Genomic DNA, 22,185 nt, shown 5'->3' with positions numbered 1-22,185 from the left:
TTTTTTTATCAACACTCATTCGATTCACTTCACCTGATAATTTCCACACAAACAGGTCACCACGTGACCACCTTCCGAAACTAGTTGCAGGTGATTCTCATCCTCCAATGATTTGGTGCTGACGCACCGACAGCCGCTGTCGCCGCACAGAGTGTTGCACGAAACGTTAAATTCCCTTCGCGTGCTGTTCTCGATCTGAGCAACGAATAGACATTCGATTAATGACGGCAAGAGTTGTTCGGTAAATCGAGCTTGAACGCGCGTTCCGAACCGCGGTTTCTTTCCGACGTTTCTTCGCCCCGATCGATCGAAAGATCAATCAGTAAGTTGAGCCTCGCGAGGAAATTTCTCTTCTTCTGCAATTTCTTACTGATTAATCGAACGAAGGGTGATCGCTGAACGAACGGGGAGTAAAAATTCGGTGTTCACACATTGAAATAAGTTTATCGTAGAAGTTCTCGAGTCTGATGCTTCGGGATGAGAAAATTGTCTGATTCGTTATGATGGGAAAAGGGATTGCTCGTATTCACGCTCGCTCCGGGTGAATTGGCACGCGGGGGAGAGTTGGGAGATCGCGCGAAATCTCTACCCGGATTAGAGACTCACCGTGACGATCACCGATTGGTTTGCAGCTGGGATGAAGTGTTGTTTGCATTTGGCAGGGCCCTGTCGAGCAAACAGCCGGTGCTCGGGATGAATAACCCAGCCTTGGCTGGGCGAGCTCAAACCGTAATATTCGACGTCGCAAACGCTCGCTGGTTGCTGGGTTCCGTCGTGTCGTTCTACGATCACAATTACAAAACCCAATTTATCGAGGAACTTGAGTTGCAAGATAAATCAACGGGTGATCCATAACGAAAATTATAATTCAAACGTCACTTTTCCGGACAAACAACTGCGAGCTCGCGTCGCATCTCTATGAGAATCTCAACAAAAATAATGCGAATTTCGAATCGTCCCGTCATCGAGATTCCCTTAATTTTTACTCCCCACCCCCCCGAACCGTTTTCACCGAGAAATAATGTTTGCAAAAGGTAAAATGTACTTAATTTTTCACATCTGTGACAAGTCAAACGTGTACTCCCCCAATGTAAACTTACCGTCATGAAAGTAATAAGAAACATCCATGAATTCCTCGTCGCTCGGGACGTCCGAGGCACGTTTCAGCAAAACTGTCATATCAGGTCCTGCGGTAGAGTAATGCTCGCTCTCGATGTACCTGCCGAGGAAAACGTGAGATATAAAACCGGATGAGGGAGCGTAAAACGAGTGCATGTTTTACGAGCGCCCGGGCGAGAGATGCACATAAGCCATAATACGTATACACGTTACGCGTGGCTCACATATAGCCAGGCTTATTATACGCCGACAATATTGTACGGTATAAAATGCTTCGGCTGTGACTCGGCGAGTTACGTACGTAAAACACGTTCGCCTCAAAATATTGAAGTTCTAAATACAGCGATTGAAAAATAGTAACAATTACGTACGGGAGAGCGAGTTTTATGCGCTCCATCATTCGAAAGCGATGCACTTTGTTACGAGGCTTTTCAAACGATTTTCATAATGCTCGTCAAAGAAAATGTGTCGACGAAAAGGAATCGAGGGTGGACGAAATTGCTGCAACTTTGTAATAGATCCTCCATTTTTAAACGCAGGGAAATATCGCTGCTACTTGGAACAAATTTTTCTACCAAAGTATCGATCGAACGGGGATGATTTATGGGATTGAGAGCAAAGGAAGCTTCCATCGAAAATTTTTCCTCGGAGAAATTCTCCGCCTCGAACAGCGCAAATTCATGGCAAATGTAGAGGAGAAAGTTTTTATTAAATTTTTCCAACCGGAATCCGGAATATTGATTGAGTGGATGAAGCTCGGGAAGATATGGAAAAATCGAGTCTTCGCATCATTTTTTCGTGCAAACGAATCCATCGGAGGAGAACGATTTTATTGGAAACGCGGTAAACACAATTTCGACCTTTTAACCGCGCGAGCTCGAAACGATTGGTAAAAATCGTTGAAAAGTCTTGGAACGATTGCGAGCGCAGAAGGTAAACGATAAATAGTTTTATTTCGTGCAAATCGTTCTCGTTTGATCGATATTCAAGCAAGACAAATTCAACGAAATAAAGATAATTTGCAGGAAATATGGAAATATTTGCAGTCGATCGACGTGGATCGTCGTGTGTGTTCAACGTGACAAGCGAACATACACGCGAGAGCATTGGAAATTACGTTCTCCCGCGAGGCGCACTCGGCTCACATTCGCACGGGGCTTCCCCGTTGATTGAAGGTAAATATACGATTCTCCGTAACGGGGCAAGCAAACCGATAAGGATTTCTAAAGTAAGAGGGAACGCGGGCTTGAAACTCGATAGCTTCTTTCACGTTCTCTATTTTTTCCAGGCAAATTTTCGTCTCAACAAAATGAGCTTTCGATCGAATACGTTCTCCTGAAAAAAGGAATGCTTCTTTCGATTCAAATGATCCGAACGGAGCTTAGACGCTCTCGTGGAATATAAATATGACGAACGCGATTCACCGTACGAAAAAAAAATTGATAAAAAATGTTATTTCGTGAATAGATTCTCCGGCGATCCCAGGACAAAAAAAACTTGCGATAGTGCACGAGTAAATACAATCCCTATGCCCAGAGTATGTACGGAATATACGGCGGGTGAGGTTAAGGGAAAGGATCGCGGCTTCGGAGAAAATGCACTATCCACGTTCGTCGGCCACGGTAACGCGGCTGCATGATGGAAAGGATCAAAAGCGTCTAGTGTGTCTCGACCTACTTGGGCCTTTGCCAATCCCCATCCTCGTTGAGGATTTTCCATTTTCCCGCCTCGTGTCCGCCCAAGTGGGCACCTCGCATGTACTCTTCGCCCCTCCGGGGCAGAGGTTATTGCTTTTCCAAATTTCTGCTTTAAGGATTGCTTCTACAATAAAATTAGTGGAGAAAGAACTGAGAATTTTCGGCATAACGCGGCGGCGAATCGGCTGGAGTGAGAGTCCGGAAAGCTGCCATTGGGACTCGCGCTCGAGGCGTTCTCGATGAGAGAATCAAAATTGTTGATGAATACTTGAAGATACACGGAATTTCAACGAACCGCCATGTCCTGACGAAGTTATAGACTTCCTAGTTGCCGCGGTGCTCCGCTTGATGCAGTCGACCAATGCAGCGAAATCAGGATGAAAATGCGGTCAATCGTCGGCTGCCATAATCGTTTCTTGATCGCCGTTTCATCGTAGTTGGTAAGTGAGATTGCGGCTACGCTCGTGGAGGAGGCAACTGACAGAATTCGTTTCGACGGGGTCAAGGGGACTTTCTCGGGGAGTGCGCGCGGAACGCGGTCGCTCTGAAACAGGAGCAGCCGTCAAGAAAACTGAGGGGCGAATTGAAGAGAGGAAAAGAGGCGAAGAAGGGGCTTCATTTCGCAAGCGTCTGCTCGGCCATTTGTATACTTCCGCTTCTCCGTTTTCCCCAACAGCTGAGATTTTTCATTGCTCGCTTTTGCGCTCGAAAAAGAATAAAACCGGATTCTCCGGAGGTGAGTCAAGTCTGGACGGCTCGCTTCTCTAATTTATTTTTCCTACTTGATTTCACAATCTGTGCGAACGTTGAGGCGAGTTTAAAACATTTGCTGGGCCCAGTGAAGACCAGGGGAATCTGCATTTCTTCAAAATTCAACGAATATTTTCCATCAATTCCGAAACTGTGAAGTCCTTTAACGATAGTAACACCGAATTTTCGGCTGCTATTCAAGAGACTGTTTGTTCTTTTTTTATGAAATGAGCCTTCGTTAAATCTCGAAGATTTCACTTCCTCGAAGTTGATTTTTCGAAGCTTTTTTCTTTCAAAGTTCGTTATTATTGTAACGTGTATGGATTTTCGGCAGAGCAACCCTCCTCTTTACAGCTTTACTCAAAAACAACGCTGTTAAAGAGTAGAGACTTTATCCACGCATAAAATAAAAATCTTTAGAGTGGAAATGTTATCGAGTAGATTTATAAGAGCCGAGTCATGTTGCAGCGAGTCAGCAAAATTCTACTCTCAGTAAATGTATTCAACAAAAGTTCTCCTCTAAATACATGTTTAAAGAGCGGAGTTGTTATCGAGTAGAGCTGCGATGAGTGCAGTTATAAATAGCTGCTAGTTAACAACTCTATCGGTAGCCATTCGCGATAACAACTTCGCTCCTTAATAACTGCGGATCTCACTTGGAATTTTCGTAACCGAAATTCTTTTACACAGTTTGATCGATTAAAAAAAGGCTCTGTCAGCCTACGCAGAAGGATGCCAAAAATCGACTGACAGAGACAGAGATTTTTTTAATCGGTTAAACTGTGTCAAAGAATTTCGATTTCGAAATTTGCAGCTATCTCTCTCGCACTCACGGTTGCGATATACCGACTGATCCATCCTCTTAACGTGTCTACTTCGGTGTGATATTTAATCCCCAATATTTCTACTCGTGATGATTTCAGAACATATCTCATCGTGAGTAGAGATATCGAAGATCACGAATTATACATGAGCAGACGTAGAGTCGTTATGAATTTCGGAGTAAAGGTTTTAGAAGCAGAGTTTTTTTTGAGGCGTAAAGACGATGGTTGTTATTCTGCCGGATTTTTACATCCAAACCATCTCGCTTTGATGCAGAAATTGTTAAAGGAGAAGAGAAATTGAGAACAACCCAAGCAGGGAATATTGGCGTGTAAAGCGATAATCGAGACGACTCCTTCCGTTGAAATAATGAACGAGTAATTTTGAGAGAGAGTTATAAATTTGAAAATCATTGAATATTTGAAGGGGAACGTTCGTAATTGAATATCCGATCGACAGTATTTCCAATGCAGACGCGATAAATGACAATAAAATCGTTCGACGAAGTTCATGCGTCGTGGTTCAGTGATACTTTTTAAAGGACTTTTTTGTCGTTAACGACAACTCCGCATTAATTGTTTTCTGGACGAAGAAGAACAAAGAAATATCGACGTTTTTCCAAGTACTGCTTTTTCAACGCAGTCGATATCTCGATTGGCACACGTCAGAGGCTTCCGGACTCTCGATAATGGATATCGCTTTTGTTTCTACCGTTTCGACTAAAACGAATATGAAAATAGAGAAAAAAGCAACGAGAGGGTGGAACTACTGACGGGGAACATTAGCTCGGAGGCTACGGTTTGCTCGACACGAAATTTTTTTGGCTCCAAACGCCGACTCAGCTACTCCAACGCTCTTTAACAGTTACCAATTCAACGATCAGAGCTTTTTTGTGCGCGTTCAACTCATCAACATTTTATGCATTCTCCATATTAATATTCATTTCGTCCACGTTGATTTCTCTCTCTCTCTCTCTCTTTCATTCGTCAAAATTTCATGCAGTTTCGACGAGCTTCGGTCACTTTTAATTATTCCGTTTCATTGACACGCCTGCGAGGGCTTCGTTACCAAAGTTTTATCATTTTTTTTCCACCTCGAGTCACCGAGGACACTCATCTGATAAGATTCTTCGTCTATTTAAGGAGTTTCGGTACAGAAGTCTAAATATTAAGAAATTGATGAAATTTGGTGATAATGTTCTTCAACATCAATTGCGATAACACAAATTTTTTCAAAATTCTCTTCTACTTAGTTATCGAGTTACGCATTAAAGCAGATTTCTTATGTCCGGAATGTATGGAAACGCTATGCTTATACACGTGAACTTTAGTGATCAATAACTCGATAACTGTGTAGAAGAAAAATCTTAAAAAATTTGTATTGTCAAATTTGGCACTAAAGTATATGTTGACCAAATTTTATAAAATTCTGAACTTGAAATTTTTTGTTTTTAGCATGGTTTAGCCTGGCAACATTGTATCGTCTGTATCGAAACTCCTTAAGAACGGCATGGAAATTTTGATTTTTTCGGTTAGAAAAACTGAGTTTCATGTCACGATTTTCCGATGAAACTAATTCTGTGTTTTTTAGTAAAAAATGACTTTGATTTTCGCAACGAGTGGCTCGCGATTCGTTCGAGTGAAAACGAGCCAACAGTAGCGAAGCGTTTAAGTTTGTTCGATCGCGTAAACTCCATTTAGAAAATATAAAATAAATGGAAATCAAGTGTGTGGAGACTTGTGTGGGATAGTGTATCGGCAATGATTTATCCGCGATTGTGCTCACCTGTCGGTTTTCACCGGTGAACGATCTCCCGTTGATTCCCCAGGACTGCATATCCTCTTGAGAGGTTCTCTGCTTTTGGGAATGGAAGCTTCGTTCTCCACGACTCCTTCCCAGATTTCAATCTTCGATTTACACTCCGGAGCACTGGAAAACCCGAAATACCCGAGGATTTGAGCACTTTGAATAATCTCTCGTCTGCACGAGTGTGGATATAGGTGGGTGTGTGTACGAGCATGTTTTTGTGTTGGTTTTACGGTTCATCGGAATTTTCGTACAGGTAATATCGGCAGGAACGGAAGAATAAGGAGGGAAGAAACCGCTGAGCCGTTTCTCGGCGTCTCTACGGGACGTCTCACAACCCATCGTGCTAAATGCGCTACGTTCGAGTTCAATCGAAATTCCAATAATGTTGAAAACCTCACATTTGATCATCGGGGCTCGAGGAATCAGCTTTTTTATCGCTTATAGCCCTGAAACTATTGCAGATAGGTAAAAAGTCGACGAGACCAATCTTGTAGGGCGTAAAATTTTCTGTAAAAAGGTCCCCGGTGGTGTTCTCCTATCTCCGGTAGTTTGCTCCTGAGAGCGGATCGAAAAAACACCCGGAGTTTCCAAGCCTCCCACGCGCAGGGGCTCGCAGGGATTTTTTTCGATCCGCTTCAACGGCAAAAGTGCTTCGTATAGAAAAGTGCCATCGCGCAGACTTTTTTGTGTGAAATTTTATGCGTCACGAGATTGGTTCCCTGGACCAATCCGTAGCGAAGTTCGGCTCCATGAACAAAGCTCCGGTCTCAAGAGCTCCGGCAAATCTTACGATAACGAAATCTAGATTTTCAACTCCGCTGATCGATGACTCAACTTTCTATTTCGGTGACGATTCAGAAGCACTGGCTATGAGTCGCCCTGTACGGAGAGTCGAGTCATAACTTCGTGACGAAAAAGAGCGACGACGATGGAAGAGGGAAAGTGAAAATAGGGAGAAAAAAAATTGGTCCATATCCGGAAACGCAGGGTGAAGGGCGCGGAGGCGGCGTGTCCCCGGAAATTTGTTGAGAAAGCTTGCTGCTTTTCTAGAAATACTTTGCCGCTCCGCCGAACATCGGATTTACACTATTCCCATTGAAAATTTACGTTTATTCTGATAAACGCGGATTTTTCGTCGCCCCTTTTTCCTCCATTTTATTTGCCATTTTCCAAAGATCTAGCTCGAGCTAAACTGCCTTTCATTCGCACTCGGCCTGTTCCCATTTTTCCAATGGAACCATTGCTCCGAGGAGGAATCTATACAATACCGAAATTCCGCGCGCGGATACGCCGGTTATTCGAAAATCCCTTACGGAAATGTGATCGAGTTCGTGTTTCACTCGTCCCCATTCTTCCACCCTCTTTTGCACTCCCCTCTAATGCCATTGTATTTTTTAATTGAAAATCCCGCGAATATTTTTTGCACGATGTTTTGAACGCGTGCTGCTTTTGCACCTTCGTGCCGTCAAACTACATCTTCGGTATAAAAGCGCCCATCAGGATATATTCAAGCACGGGGATTAAACTTTTTCCGAGTGTCTTAGGAATGAGCGTGGGAAATATGCTCGCGTGATCGAACTCCGGATCTTTCACGAGCTCGTTGCATCGCTCCATTATTATTTTTCTCTTCGAGTTCCGCTGCTATCCCATCCCTTTGTTATCTCAATCGCGGGATCTATTCTTTAAAAAATCTACTTTTTGCACTCGGTGCAAAACGCCTTCCAAGATCTTAGCAGGAATCGTAGGAATGTTTTTAAGGGGTCCGCCCTAATTATACGGGCAAAAAAAATACTATTTTCATGAATTTTTTCGATGGGTATAAATTCTGAATATGGAAATTTGTTTTTATTTTCATTTTACTTAGTTTTCTTACAGAAAAATGGAGAAAAGAGGTCCTAAAAAAAGATGGTTGTGCGCTCTTGATGAAATCTTTGGAATGGATGATCGGAGGAAAAAAATGAAAATGATTTTAGATTCAACAGGCGCATGTCGTATACGATTTTTGATTATTTCAAAAGTGACGAAACGACTGCCATTTTTCCAAAAACTACGAAAAAGCACGTTTTCTTTCATCGTTTTCACGCAAAAAAAAATAGTTCCGCTAACAATTTCAAAATTCGTATAAAACGTGCCATAGCTATAGTCATAAAGAACACGTGGCAAAATTTTGGTAAGAATCGGTTGAATGGTTTGATCAACGAGCCGTCCAAAAACGGGATTTTGAGAAAAACGCGTTTAAACAAAGACAGGTACGCGGTACCGCGCACTGGGCGGTGCGCATTAGCGCGCTCAGACAGCCAATTAAAAGTCGCTCAAAAGTGCTCAGATTTTTATAAAATTTTAGTATCATCACACTTTAAAATGTGTATACTTTCGAAAAATGTAATAAAAAAACCGATTTTTTGAAAATTCTAATAAAGATAGACCCCTCAAGAATTTAGTTTTCCAACATGTTTTCATCCGGGATTTCGTATCGTTATTGGACGGGGTAAAAACTTGTTTTGTAATATTTGTCTGTATATAAAAGTCTCGAAAATAAATATTTGAAGCAGCAATTCATTTAGTCGCAATAAATAGTCAAAGGGAAGTGATACATTAGAGTTTCAGGGAGTCTCGCGAGGGTCTTGAGGGTGTGTATTTTTCTCTCGGAGTTGGGAAAACGGAGCGGGCGTAGCGTGCACAGAGGAGGGTACGTTTTTTGCGAGCGAGTCATCCGGAGTTACCACGAGAGGACTTTTACCTCCGAATTTAGATAAATATTTAATGGTTTACTTGAGTTACGTGTGTTCTGCGATTCCGGTGGTATGTCTATGTTGGCGAGGAGGAAGCACGTAACGGGCAGAGAGGCAAGTTGACTGCGACGAAGACAAAACACGAAGGGAAAAAGTGGCGGCGGCTGGAGCCAGCAGGGTGAGAAAAAAGGGTCCGAAGGAGGTTTTTACAGTATGGACGAGGACGAAAGGGAGCGGGAGAGTTCTTGCGTTATCTAATGCGGATTCCGTGCACGGTCCTCACTTTCTACGTGACTTCCATCTGGGCGAAGCAGGCTCTCGAGCACATTTGTGTATTCGCGGCTTCGTACCGAGCTGAGCGGAGGTTACGGAGACGAAGCACGTTAGGTGAGATAAGACGAGACGTCGGAGACTGGTGAAGTACGCGGTGAATCAAGCGGAGGAAGAAACGGAGAGCTTCTACTTGGCGAGTTGTGAGAACTGGAGGAAGGCATTTGGTAAGGGCGTTAAATGGTCCGGGCGTAGGGAACGCGATAGGCGAAGATGAACCACCGAAGTGTCCAGGAAGCTGAGTGGCTGAGTGTGGAAAGGGCTTTGAAGCTTCGCTCGTGGAAGCTCGAGACTCCAGGATGAGCAGGCTTCTCAGTTTTCCTAGTTTCATAAAAACCGACGACGCAACTCTACCTGAGGTTGTAACTGGCTAAAGCTACGTGGACGGTGTCGTTGGAACGTCCCCGGAGTACGAATCGACACGTGGGCGATTTGAGTTTTCTTCTCGTATCGTGATGTCCGGCCCTCGCCCGATCCCCGCTGACCTCGAAGTCGCAGCTCGGCGCGCCCGCGTTGTCCTCCATTTTCCGGGCTTCGTGTTCACGATTTTCGTAGCGAATGTTGTTGCTCATTCCGTTGTACGTTGCAGGACTGAGGTCGGCTTCAAACGCGAAAATAACGCTCGCATATTACCGAGGATAACGAAGCGCCGGGGGAAAAGTAAAGTAAAAATATGAGAAGCTCCGCTGGCACTCACCGGTCGTCGAAGCCATCGTGCTCGTCGTTGGCGCTTCCGTTGTTATTTCAGTGAACCTGACTCTCGCCAGAAAGCCATTGTACTCGTAAGGCGGCACCTCGTTTCCTGACTTGAATTCCACGAGGAGAGTCGAACCGGCGTGTTCGATTCTCCTCTCTTCTTTCTTCTCGTTTCCGCAGAGGGTTTTCAGCACCGTGCTCGAGGTCGTCGGACCGGTGTAAACGGCGATGTAGTCGTTGGTGCAATGGCTGTAACGAATGTGAATAGAAACGATTATTAAACCTCGAAATCGTGAGGCGATTTCGAGGTTTAATAATCTATAATTAGTACGCACAAATTCACTCCTTAAACAAAGCTCCCACCGAAATCCCATAATTCGGGAGAGCGCGGATTTATTCCACCGCGAGCTGAACGAAAGGGAAGCGGTGCGGCGTCGTCTGCTAATTAATCGTGAGCAAAGGCCTCGCCCCCTCCTCAAATAGGAGCATCAAGATACAATGATATACGCTTGGACGAGCGACTAATGTTCTGCCGCCGAATAGATTCGCTCCGATTGCAGGCTATTTGTCTATGCACTGAAACGCGCGGTGGAGTTTGCACCGTGAGAATCACGCAGTCAGACAGATCGCTCGCCGTAAACGCGAGCTGGCGCCGCCTCGCTGTCGTCGTCACTGTTGTCGTGCTGGTCATCATCGAAGTACACATTTGTACGTAAACACTCTTCTCTCGAGGTATAGAAATGGGTTGAACGGAGAGGAGGGAGCCTTGAGAGCACACTCGCCCATGGGACGCATCAACTCTGTAATTGATCGTGTCTCTAGGTGGCTGTGTATTTACGCAGCGGATAAGCGAGGATGCTGGCAAAGCGTAACGCTCTTTGTAGCGAGCACGTACAAAGTTTCGATTTATTTTCAAGCGAGCGCCGCCCAGCGACGAACGCTGCATGCCAGCGTCGTAGGCCCCATTTTCTTTTCACGTTATTCATCGCCCGCGAAATAATGCAGCTCCCGGGCTTAATACACGAGAGAAAAGTGCGCGCATGGGCGCTGCAGTTGCACGCTTTAGATCTTTGCGAAAGCGGTAGACGCGTATAACGAGTAGCCCCTCTTTTGATTTGTGTTATGCGAAAAGTTTGTTCGAGTGAAAGCCCCCCTCTCTCGCCCCTTTCTTTTCGTTCCTCGTGGATTTGCAAACATACCTGGGCGCTTCGAAAACTTTACGATTCGCTTCTTAGGTTTATTCTGTTCGCGGAGAGAAGGAAAGGGCTCGTGAGAATACTTCCCTGTGGTTGTGCCCCGGCGAGGAGCTACTGCGTTATCCTCCGGACACGAAGCTCACAATTTTCGTGCGCGTTAAAGTTTTTAATTCGACATGAAATTGGCGAATTTTCAAATGCTGCCGCGGAAAATGGTGATTTTCATGGGCGAAAGTTGCAGCTTGATTCGAGAGAATAATTATTATCCGAATGAAATTGGATTTAGGCGTATTAGGAGAACACCCAGGGGGCGACGGATGCGCGGAGGAGGGAAATAGGAAGCGAAAGAGAAGCGGAACCGTGTGCAGAAAAAGTTTCGCTCGGAGCAGGGGGCGGGTGGACGGGCTGGCGAAATGGAAAACCGGACGAAAGCCGAGAGGCAACGACGCGACAACGAAATATCCTCTCGCATTTCCGCGGTGACTAATTTACTGCCGGCTACGCCATCAGAAATTTCACTTTTCTCCGGAGCTTACCGCCGCGCGACGACTCGCTCAACTTCGATCCAACGACAGACCGAGCCTCGCTCCCATGCCAATATTTCTTTTATTTACCTCCAGATAACGTTTCTTCCGTTTGACAGTTTATTTTAGCCTGAAAATTCGTTTATCGGTTCCCGATTCACTTCAAGAGGTGCCCGCGCGCCCCTATCCCGTCTCGTTTCCGTTTCGTGTTCACGGAAGCGCACCCGGAGCCGCAAAAGACCTGTGGGAACCGACAGCGAGGAGCTCTCCATTCGGCAAAGTAACGTCATCCGTGTGGTACGCCGAGGTAGGGCTGTTATTTACGGAAATGGGGGAAGCCGTATATATACTTGAGAACACGGTGGAGAACTAACGCGGCCGAGTGATGGAAAAATTCGAGGGACACTGTCCCTCGGGAGATTGAGCGTGGAAATAGTTTTCTTCACCATTTTCCGCTTCAACGCACCTAAAGGAGGAACAACGAAGCCGGGAGAATGCAAGACGGAGTTGGTTGAACGAGAGGCGAGGACGTTCCGAGGAAGCTTTTCACCAAAAGTCCTACATGATATACCCGACCGCCCCAGCGTTTCATCCGAAGAGCCCCCGAACGATGAAGCTCTCGCGTACGAGAAAACCAGATTTATCCTGCCCACTCCGCTTGTAATTTAGCTCGAGCGAACCCCCGAAGATCCGTGAAAAATGCGCTCCTTCTCGTGCTCAACTATATATACACGGATTCCTAATGAGGCGACGTGCAAATTTCACTGCGCGCAAAGAAGCTTTATGAACGTTGATACAAATAACCTTCCGCGGCCAAGTTATAAACAGCGAAATAGACTTCTCAGCCTCCGGCTCGAGGCGCCCCTCGCTACGCCTTCGCAGCTCCTTCAATCTTTCGAGGCTCCTTCTCCCGCATCCCTCCGCCGCCGCAGTCTGTCATAAACCTTTGCCCCCTCGAGAGTCGAGCCCTCTCGTTCTTCTCTCAAAACTCGTTTCCCCTTTCCCCGCCTCAATCTCGAATTAACTGCCGCTGTCGCTGGCTTTCTTCCATTCTTCCTTCCGTTTTTACCACACACTAGTCGACAATCTCTCTTTCAACCCATCTATTTCTTTAATTCTTTATCCTAATTACTCGTTCTTTTCACCAGTCGACTTATCGCTCCTCCTCAAAACTGTCCGACTGCAGGAGTCCGAAAATCCGTGAAAATTCTCTCCGGATTTATAAGGATTTTCTTAAGAAAGTCTTGAAATTCAGACAGAGTTTGAATATCTAGTCGACTCACACGCTTACCAAATTTTAAGCGGTTCGTCTTATTGGTTATTGAGATAAACGTGCTTAATTAAATACAAAGAAAATACACAGGATTATCGAGACTATGCGTAAAAAATCGTCCATTTTTTCATATAACGAACGAACACTTCTTACGAAGTTTATGAAAAAGTACACGATAACAATGAAGCATATAACGAAGGTCTGGGAAAAAATTCTAGACGAATGTCTTACTAGTAATAAAGATATATATTACGTTAAAGATTTAACGAAATTGGCAACGAGCACTCGTAACTTCACATTTGTTTATTTCGGCATTTTGTTTCCTCTTGGCTCGGCCCATTCCTGTCATACCCTTCTGTCTTTTTATTAACACTTTATTCTTGATCCATTTCCCTTTGTGTTTCCCCTTTGCGCTCTCTAAAGCGATTTTTACATGAAAAACTAAACGAAACTAAAGTATTTCATCCAGGAACGAATGAAATTCGGGTTCAGTGGATGGATTCCCGTTCAATGAATAACTTGTAATTTCATTAGTGAAAAAATAAGTTGAAAAAATGTATTTACAATTTCGAATAAATAACTCTGACGTTAATTTAGATTGATAACACACCCTTAATCAGGAAATAAAAATCGAGCCAATTCAAACACCCATAAAATACGATCGACATGATCTACCTTAAGCGGGAAAGAGCTGTCGATCGTGTCACAAAAATTTCTTTCCCTTTCCCCCTCGAAGTCTCAATTTCAAGCATAAATCAATGGATCAAACAGCAAAGAAGTGTAGCGCCGCTCAGCGCGAAGGTTTAACCAACACGACGTAGCAGTAAGTGCAACTAATGCCGCGCGCGCTTGAGCCCGAGTTTACATCGATTAACCAATCAAGAGCGCTCGGTACAGATCGCCGAGGAGGCAAGAAGAGCAGGGAGGCGTGCATGCACCGGAGCGCGATAGTTCGACGTCTGATATCGGTTATGGTCGCTCCGCGCGTGTATTGTGTCCGTGTACATGTAGCGTGAATAATATATATAGCTCGAGGCAGGATATCAAGCACATCAAGCCCTGCAATCTGGTGACTACACCTCCGTTGGAGCGAGGTTATGTAGGCGGTAATAGCGGTAGACCGGGGAGACACACGAGGAAAGTTGTCTCGATGAGATCGCTCTCGCACACATTGGGAGCCGCGGCGAGGGAAGCCGAAACTCGAGGGTGAATTTCGCAACGCTCGATATGCCCGACGCTCGCGATAATTATTCTCGATCAGTCGAACCCGGGCTGAGAGTTTCCCGGAGAATCGGGGCTTTGGCAATGGGAGAGAAAGAGAGCGAGAGAGAGGCAGACGAATTTGAAAGAGAAAACGTCCGTGTACGCTCGTGGTACGTGGCGTCATCCATCTCGGTGGAAAGTGATTAGCCGAGAGTCACCTCATCCTTATTCCCTCTCTCTCTCTCTCTTTCTCCCGTTCGCTCTCTCCCGCGGCATCTCAACCGTTCATCAAAGTCGGCTTGTTCCCGAGCTCACTGTGTACTTGAGGTATTATATTTGTGTGTGCTTATGTGTGTGTGTGGATGCTTGCACCGCGAGCAGAGAATGCGACATGTTGGATAGTCGAGAAATGACGGCTCACGTAGCTCCGCAACCTCGCTCGCCCTGTTCTCCCCTCTCGCTTTCTCTGCAGGCTTTCTATCGGGTGACAAGCACTTTTGCTTTCCTCTCTTACGATTTCCTCCCCCATAATCAATTATGTCGAGAATATGCCGCATATTCTACCTTGAATTATCGATTGTGGGCTGATCGAATCAGGTACCGTTGCAAGAAACTCGATGAGTTATAAGCGTTTCTCATTCTTTTTTTATGATCGTTACAAACACGGCCACGCTCCACAGGATCGAAGCGAAGAAATACCAGAATTCTACCATCGGGGCACGGACATTTTGGGGAGAGTAGAGTAGGATTTTCTCGTTGATAATCGAATGTTTTATCGAGCCTGCCAGTACATTTTGACAGTTGGATTGAAAAATTTCGTGCTCCAAGTAACATTCGATTGCGTCGGTTTCACATTTATGAGCCTTTCCAAAAACGCCAAACATTTTTTAACTAATATTTGAATACGCGTTGCGCGGAAACCTTTATCGAGAATCGTATAGTTTTTAGTGCACGATTAAATTTCTCTGATAGCCGTTGCTGAGCAAACTGTGTGAAAATAACATTACCGCTGCACGTGTATTTTAAGGGGCATTGTGCACGAAACAATTTTATTATTAGCGTCTAGAACACAATTTTCTATTCGGCTTCGGGGTTGCTCGTAGTCGCATTTTTATCGTAGCATTTGAGCGTAAACGTAGTGATATTCCAGCGGTTCTTTCGAAGCGTACGATCAATCAAAATGTCACACGCATGTATGAGTGATTCCCGATAGCAGTGCTGGCCAACAGTGAAAAGCCTAGCGGAGCTTCAGAGCTGAAAACTCGTTGAATTCTCCATGGAAAAAAGTCGGTCGAGTTTAAAAGGAAAGAATAGAATCACCCGATGGGAAAGTTTTTTGATCGAAGCGTCCGCGATTGCGGTAGCTTTCAGAGTCAGATTTAAACAAGCCCTTCGCGATCCGTTTTCGCTCAAATAAAACGATCCCCCTGATTGAGCTCATTTCGCTATTTCCTATGCACAACAATCTGATGGTAACGTCATAGATTCGTATCTCGATTTGGCAGTTTTACCATTCCGCTTTAGTTGCTCGTACGCGTTACAGATTTAGTGGGACCGCGCCAATGCAGAAGATATGCGCCGTACAAGCAGTCGCGTATCTCGCTAATAATCGCTCCGGTATCGCGCACCGACGTTCGGACATTTGGACATTTTCCAATATGAAAAGGGTGGGCAAGTCCGAACGGTTGGAACACGATGCCCGCGCGGAGGCCCCGTTACCGGAGGATTCTCCGTGGCTTGTGCCCGCTGCACATGCGAAACGAACACGCCGTTGGCGTTCTTCGAACCGTTGCGATACCGACTGAACAATCGGCACGGTGTCAGAGTCTCGTTACGCTCGCGGTATACGATTCCGGGGGGTTACGATGTTCATTCGGGCAGCAGGAAAATCGGAGATGTATGGAACAGCGAGGGGCATAAGGATACCAACTCGCCTCTCCCTTTGTCGCTCTCGTCCCTTGCTCTCTCGGGCTTTTCGCATCTCTTCGCCTCTCTCTTCGCTCGTCCGCGTAATTTCGATTCCAGAGCGTTCTATATCGAAGCCAGGATGCGAGGCGGCGGTAGCGGGACTAACTGCGTTAGGTGCGGCACGAAATTATCGAATTAAGCGTTCGGTGCAACTCACGGCTTGCCATACACGAGGAGAGCATGTACACATAGATATTGGCGAGTATCAAGCCGGGATGAGATAGTTTTGGGTGTGGGGGGCCGCGGCGCAAATGGATCAGAGCCAGAAGGGCGTCACATTGTACGAAGATTGCTCGCCAACGAAAAGGCGTAACTCGGTGCGCGATTTAACGCGTCAAATAATAACTGGCGTTGGCCCCTTTCGGAGCTTGGCGAATCCTCGATCCCCGATTCGACGCTGTCGCACTCTCTGCACTGAATTTCGTCAACGCGGCCAGCGCTGACCTGGCTCCGGAGCTAATAACACACCTGATTGATAATTCATTCGCGATCGCGAACGCGTATATGGAGAGAAGCTCGCAGTGCGGGGATGAGCAGACGCTGATCGATGATGACCCGGCGTCATATTCCCTCATTCTTATCGAGAGCGATTACGAGCCCGAATTTCATTTGATTGGGAGTAGGAAATATTTCGTGATGCGCTTCATCAGGGGAGCAGCCAAGTTATCGTGATTTTTTGCTCCCGCGGCAGGCTGCTTTTGGAGGGAGCGTTCTTCTGTTGCATTCGTCTTGCTCTCACGTTTCGCGCGTCTCGCCACGAATCCGGAGACGGAAAACTGTCTTAAACGAAAATCCCAAGGAGGTTGTTCGGTCTTTCCGCTAGACGTTCCCGTAATCCGATCTCATCCCGTAACCTTGGCGACACGGCTTATTCCTTTAGCCTGTTCCTCGCCGAGCCGTCACCCACCGCGGAGATTCCTTCTTCCCTCTATCTTTCCCCGGCGCTCGCCGCACCGCAGCCTCTCTTTCCTCCGTCCATCGATTCGTTCGATAACCTCGAGAGGCTGCCAGCCATTGGAATTGGTTATTCCGTAATAACTCTCATTCGGCGACGAAAGTGAGCGAGCCCAGGAAACGAGAGAGCAGGTTTACGGAGGGTGACTCTCGGTCCCGAGGAATGATGTAGCCGAGGGCCACACTCACCGAGAGTAATCGACGAATGAGACATTAAGGTGGCTCGACAGAACGAGCCAGGGAAATTCTCCTCGTTCGTCAGTCAACAGCCGACGGATACCTTCGAATGCGAAACTCGCTCAATCCGCAGCGATAAAAACGAGGACAATGCAGAGACGAAGCGAAAGAATTTCACGCTCGTGCATGCGATTTATTCTTCTCAATTTATTTCCTATTTATGGCCGAACCCTCTCGCCTCTTCAAACGAATCTCTACAGCACGAAACACTTTTCCGGATATCGGATATAGAAAAATCGACTCCTCGCCTCGTTCTTTCTCCTGGCTAATTCCCAGCAACGAATGCCGATCGAAATCGGCTCGTGTCACGAGTTATTGGAAATCTTTGTAGTATTTTCAGTCAATTGTCTACACATAGAGAGAGTTGCGCTAGATTATTTTCTCCGGTTCCCGCTGAAACAAGAGCATCCGCACAGTGTATTTATCTTCGGTAGAGATATTTGTTGAACACCGTCACGATATAATGCTCGCAGTGAGACTCTCCGTAGAGCAATGCTATACGGATGTATATCAGAAGCAGAATTTCCGCACAGAGAGTCGTGCGAGTTTTCAACTCGCAGGAGCAGGGCCATATTGTTTTGAGCTTACGATCAACTCGGAAGTTGACGGTGCGAGAGGCGTCGAGCGAAGAGAAGGGGAGTGTGCAGTACGTTATTCGTAAGTTGGGAGCGCCGAGTGTACTTCATCTGCAAATGTTTCCGTAAAATCTCCTCGTGGGCGTCTCGCTATTCAGAAGATCGTGGCACAACTGTGGCGTATTGTTATTCGGAACCGCTTTCACCTAATGAGGTATTACTTCGCCGGGTGTACCGGGGGGGGGGGGGGGGGGTGCGCCTGTTTTCGCGATTGAGAGAACGTTGGTCCTTGATCTACCGGAGGCTGTTAGGACTAGTCATCGCACAGCAGAGGCTCGAGAGATAAAGGCACAATGACGAAGAGAGAATGAGCTGAGGCGCGAGGGGGCAGGATCCTCTCTTGTTTTCACGCTTTCCTCGCCTCCTCGAGCTCACCCCTGGGTCGCAAGGGTTCTAGTCCATGGTTAGGTAGACGCGTGTGTGCTCGAAGCGAAAGCGAGAGGGCGGAAGTGCCAGAGAGAAAGGAAGGGAGGGAGGGAAAGAGGGCGAGAGAGAAAAGTTTCATTAACGAGGCAAAACCTACTTTCGAAGAGCTCGTGCTTCCCTTTGGCGTGTTTTGTTCCAACATTCCAACGAAGCTTCGATCATATTTCGAGGCAATTTACCTCGCACTAATTCTCCTCTCCACGACACGTGAGAACAATATTATGCTACTAGTTGAAAATGCTCTGTACACGAGTGGTGGTAAACGATATGGTTACTGTACGAGCTGCTCGACTCACACACACGACACGCGGCGTTGCGCTGGTCGATCTGGTTTTTGTTCATCAAATCTGCCTAGGAGTTTATTATTTGAGCACACACATCCAGTGTCTTATGGATAATTCATTGCCCTTTCCCTCCCGTTCTTTTCATATCCCGCCGAAGATTCCAGAGCTTGTGGGATTCTGCCTCGAAATTCGGTTAGCGAGGGCAGAAAATTGTCCGACGAAAAACGAGGAGCAAACGCCGGTGCAGACAATCCTTGGTTCTTTCGGTCCTTGCGACCTTGTTCGCCTTTCTCGGTCTTCTGGCCTCTCTCTCCCTCTCCATCTCGCTCCCACTCACTCCCTTCATTTAGCTCTCTGCTCTCACTCCGCCTCGCTCTTTCGTGGCAACTTTTTTATCCAGCAGTCGCGTACGCTCCCTCGTTGTTTGCTAACCTTGATTATATACCGCGGCAATTGTTTTTCTACAGGTTACTCAGCCCTGGAAATCCCAGGCGGCTACTTTAACAAGCTACGTGTACTCATCCACGCGCACACGCACACACACACACACGCGCGCGCGCGCACATGTTTCAGGATTTTCCACACTTTCCCGAAGGCTTCGATCCGATTCTCACCTCGATCCTTACATCGGCCCTGCGCTCATACGTGTGCGCTTATTGGCCAAGATACACGAACAACTTTCTTCTTATTTCGCTAACCTTTCACCTCTCGTCTCTCCACTTCATTCTCGCACCCTCGATTCAATTACAATCAGGAGGAGCAGGGAAAAAAGTTTTGCCTCGATCCTTCCATCGGCGGATCAACTTGATTTTAGCTCCCCTTCTTTTTGTTGCAATTATTACTCGTTCGTTTCTCCTTCGCCCTGGGCTCAATCCTCAAAGTTTTACCTCCTTTTCACTCTTCCAACAACTTCATTTAACCCGCAAAGTGTGCACGGCCAGTGCCGCGACGAGGGTGTGCTCGCTCCTTTCTGTACGCTTCTCACTTCGATCATGCCTTATCTTCCCTTCGAGATGCTCCGCACCTCTTGCACTCGCGCTCTCTCGCCACGACAAGCAAAAGAACACTTTGAACAGTGTCAGCAAAAAAATATGTATCCAGCCGAAGCTTTCATGACTTTCTCGTACACGCTTTTCCACCTTTTCTCATCGATGCCTCGGCAAGACTTTCGTTCGAGCTTCCATTCGAGCCTCCGAACCCACGCGAATACGCATTTATTTCAATTACTTGGAAAACTGACAGCGGAAATCGAGTTGAACTTTTCCCATGCCAATTAATTGAAATAATTGTAGTTAAAGTTTTCAAGTTAATTGGCAATAGTGACGCGGCGATTGAATATTTTTTTCTCTCTCCATATTTTTCAGGGCAAGTGTTCGAGCACGATTTCCCCAGTGGCACGACGCGTTGGGGATCGTTGCACCGGACACACGCACTAGTGAAACGACAGCCTCCCGCCATTTTTGCTTAATACAAAAGGCAGTTTATCATGGTAGGCTCGTACGTACTACGCTCAACACCGAACGTTTCAAGATACGATGGTGTGCGCGGTTATCGAGTTGCTGATCGTGGTTTCTTATGGTCGGTGGTAAAGCACAAAGTTTCCCGTTGCACGTTATGCTTTTGCTAAAGGCTCGAGCCATTATGCGCTTGTCACAACAGTTCATTAGAAAGTTTCAGTTTTGTGCATGCGAAAGAGAAAATCCGCGAGTAAAAGGGAACAAAGGATAAAACGATTTCTCGATAAGACTCAACCGCAGGGACTTATCAAGAGTTTTTACAACGGAATTATAAATTTTTGGGCAGAGAGAGAGAGAGGAAATTTTTTCGGTCAACGACATTTATTCTGAGCGAGAACGCTGCGGCTCAAGTCGATGAAATTTTTCAGTAGCATCGCGAGCCCCGAGTCAACGTTTTTCTTTATTTTAAAGTGAGTTTTGCCGAAGTCTCTTGAAAAGTTGATCGAGCTTGAGCTCTCGTTGATTTTAGTTGGCCCAACAACAATTTTACAGCGTCGAAACAAAACGAAGTATTTCATAAAGGATGAAAACTGTAAGTCGCAGGAGCTCCAAGTGGACTCGCGTTTCGCACTAGTCCGTGAGCGTCATCAAGATTCCTGTAGAGATTTTGGCCGCTCTGAGAAAAGTTTGGCCCGTGGTTGGAGGCTGCAGCGGGTCCGTTAGCGAGACACCGGGGGATGCGAGAAGGAGGCGAGACAAGAAGAATAGCGCGAAACGTATTCTCGAGTTTTATGGGAAGGAAAAAGAAATTGCTGTCGCGATAGGGCGAGAGTGAGCGCGAGGGGCGTACTTCAAGAGACAAAAAAGTAAAGCTCGTTACAAGTCAGAAGTTAGGGATCAGTGATTGTGAGATGAGAATCTCGTTGGAAAGTGCAATTCTCCCCGGTGAGTGATGGATCCTGTTTTAATTTTTATTCGCCCGTACAGCTACAGCGAGGGTGCTAAATTTCGCGTGTGACGTAAACGCGAAACATTAATTTCACGCTTGCCATAGAAAATTTATTATCCAACGACGCTTTATGGAATATTTTGGTGGTTCGGAAAAGAGCATTCAATAAAGCCTGTGAAAGATTCACGCTCCTGAGTGTACTTTGTGTCCGCGTCGGAAGATCGATTTTACCCGATGACGTCCTCATTTCCATTACACTCGTCTATCTCAATGTTCGGGGCTCTCACTCCAGCGCGCCCCCGTCGCAGCCCGCTTGTCTCTCTTCCGTCCATCGCCTTCCTCCATCAACCATCTAATCCCCTGTCGCATATCCACAGCGACGGAATAAAAGTTTCATATCGCGGACGTGCTTCATCTCCGTTTCCTACGAAAGGCCATTTATCAATTTGCCATTTTCCCTTTCTCGCTCGCCCTCGCAGTAGCAGTCAATTGTTCTGCTTTTTCTTCCTCTCGCACGCCTTGCTCCCCTGGATTTTTCACTCCCCGTTCCAGACAGCCGAATTTTCCTTCCCAGTCCTCAATCTATTTGAGCAGCATACCAAGCTCCGCGACTTTCTCAAGCTCCGCTCTTCCTATTTTACTAGGTTAATTGTGCGAGGAGGAACGCGACTTTTGCTCAACAGCACGCGACAACCTGTCGAGCGAGCGGTCTCTTCGTTCAAAACTCGCTTGACGTCGCCAAAGTCTGTGCGGTTACCAAACAAATTTCGTCCCCCGCGTTATATAGCCCCGTTCATATATATTGATCGGAACCTCCGAACTACAGAAATGAGCTTTCCTCTTCTTCGCCTCTGTTCCCGGATGCTCGCGCTATATCGCTCTTTCGGGTATTATTATTTGAAACGATGAATCGCGGCTGGCCTGTGGACCTATGGCATCACGGCTTCTGGATACTTCTGTAGATTCTCCGCCGCACATAGTTCCAGCCGGATTCCCCATTTACATATACCACGCCCCTAACTCCGGGAGCAATATATTTACCCGCAAACTTATAACTAATACAACGGCGGCTAAATTGACCAAATCTCTGGCCAAATCTGACCGGGGACCTTAACCAAGATATC

At 46.3% G+C, this 22,185-nt stretch overlaps 1 protein-coding gene across 3 annotated transcripts in view; it reads right to left on the bottom strand.

Annotated features, from left to right (window-relative positions):
- LOC122414158 (uncharacterized) overlaps positions 1-22,185 on the bottom strand; it is a 109,263-nt gene that overhangs the window by 5,566 nt on the left and 81,512 nt on the right. For all 3 annotated transcript variants that reach the window (XM_043425093.1, XM_043425094.1, XM_043425095.1), the window contains exons 9-14: positions 9,957-10,204; positions 9,614-9,860; positions 6,174-6,317; positions 1,101-1,219; positions 607-782; positions 34-195 (exon numbers count right to left, since the gene is read on the bottom strand). In XM_043425093.1, the coding sequence (XP_043281028.1) occupies positions 34-195; positions 607-782; positions 1,101-1,219; positions 6,174-6,317; positions 9,614-9,860; positions 9,957-10,204 (1,096 nt within the window). The remainder of the gene's footprint in view (positions 1-33; positions 196-606; positions 783-1,100; positions 1,220-6,173; positions 6,318-9,613; positions 9,861-9,956; positions 10,205-22,185) is intronic.

This window comes from Venturia canescens, chromosome 7 (genome assembly GCF_019457755.1).
Source record: "Venturia canescens isolate UGA chromosome 7, ASM1945775v1, whole genome shotgun sequence".
Lineage (NCBI taxonomy): Eukaryota > Metazoa > Arthropoda > Insecta > Hymenoptera > Ichneumonidae > Venturia > Venturia canescens.
This window is presented reverse-complemented; position numbering and strand designations above follow the sequence as displayed.